The 871-nt window shown below is 64.5% G+C and overlaps 1 protein-coding gene across 2 annotated transcripts in view; it reads left to right on the top strand.

The window, feature by feature from the left end:
- The window catches only part of KCTD1 (potassium channel tetramerization domain containing 1), a 63,613-nt gene that overhangs the window by 58,559 nt on the left and 4,183 nt on the right, over window positions 1-871 (top strand). For both annotated transcript variants that reach the window (XM_006106201.2, XM_023747040.1), the window contains exon 4: window positions 373-678. In XM_006106201.2, coding sequence (XP_006106263.1) covers window positions 373-678 — 306 coding nt within the window. The remainder of the gene's footprint in view (window positions 1-372; window positions 679-871) is intronic.

The raw sequence follows: 871 nt of genomic DNA, 5'->3' as shown, positions 1-871 counted from the left end.
TCGTCGGACTAAATTCTCAAAAACGCGTCTCTACCAAGAGAGAAAGTCTTGAGCGAATCCTTTTGTTTGCACCCCGGTTTTCTCATCTGTAAAATGGGAACACGAAGGGTCGCCCAGTCCCAGGGGCTGTGGGGCCCATAGGCCTGCATTCGTATGAGGCCTTAGACGAGGGCCCCCGGGTCCCTGACACTCGGCTCCTTTCTAGTCACGGACGGACGGACGGACTCTCGAGTGCAGATGCGCGAGGGGTGACACGTTCCCCCAGATTTCATTATCGAAGCAGCAGGCGGAAAGCTCGGCTCCTGCGCGGGGCCGTTTCCGGTCCCTGGCGTGTGCTCTGCGTGTGACATGCGTGTGTTGTCTCCCCCCCAGGACTACACCTTGTTGTACGAAGAGGCCAAGTACTTCCAGCTGCAGCCCATGCTGCTGGAGATGGACAGGTGGAAGCAGGACAGGGAGACGGGCCGCTTCTGCCGGCCCTGCGAGTGCCTCGTGGTGCGGGTGGCCCCCGACCTCGGCGAGAGGATCACGCTCAGCGGGGACAAGTCCCTGATCGAGGAGGTGTTCCCCGAGATCGGCGACGTCATGTGCAACTCGGTCAACGCGGGCTGGAACCACGACTCCACGCACGTCATCCGGTTCCCGCTGAACGGCTACTGCCACCTCAACTCCGTGCAGGTACGCGGGTCCCCGGGGGGCGGGGGGGGCGCCGAGCGCCGCCTTAGTGCCAGCACTCACCCCGCCTGCACGCGGGGCCTCCCCCCGGGCCTCCCCCAGGAGCGGGAGCCGTGTGCTGGTGGGCGGCCCCTTCTGTCTGGTGGGTGGGTAACCCATTCCCCTCCACGGCGCTCACTCCGCCATCCCACAGGCA

The sequence above is a fragment of the Myotis lucifugus genome, unplaced genomic scaffold, assembly GCF_000147115.1.
Source record: "Myotis lucifugus unplaced genomic scaffold, Myoluc2.0 scaffold_782, whole genome shotgun sequence".
Taxonomy (NCBI): Eukaryota; Metazoa; Chordata; class Mammalia; order Chiroptera; family Vespertilionidae; genus Myotis; species Myotis lucifugus.
Note: the sequence above shows the minus strand (reverse complement) of the source record. Positions and strands in the feature narration are given on the sequence as shown.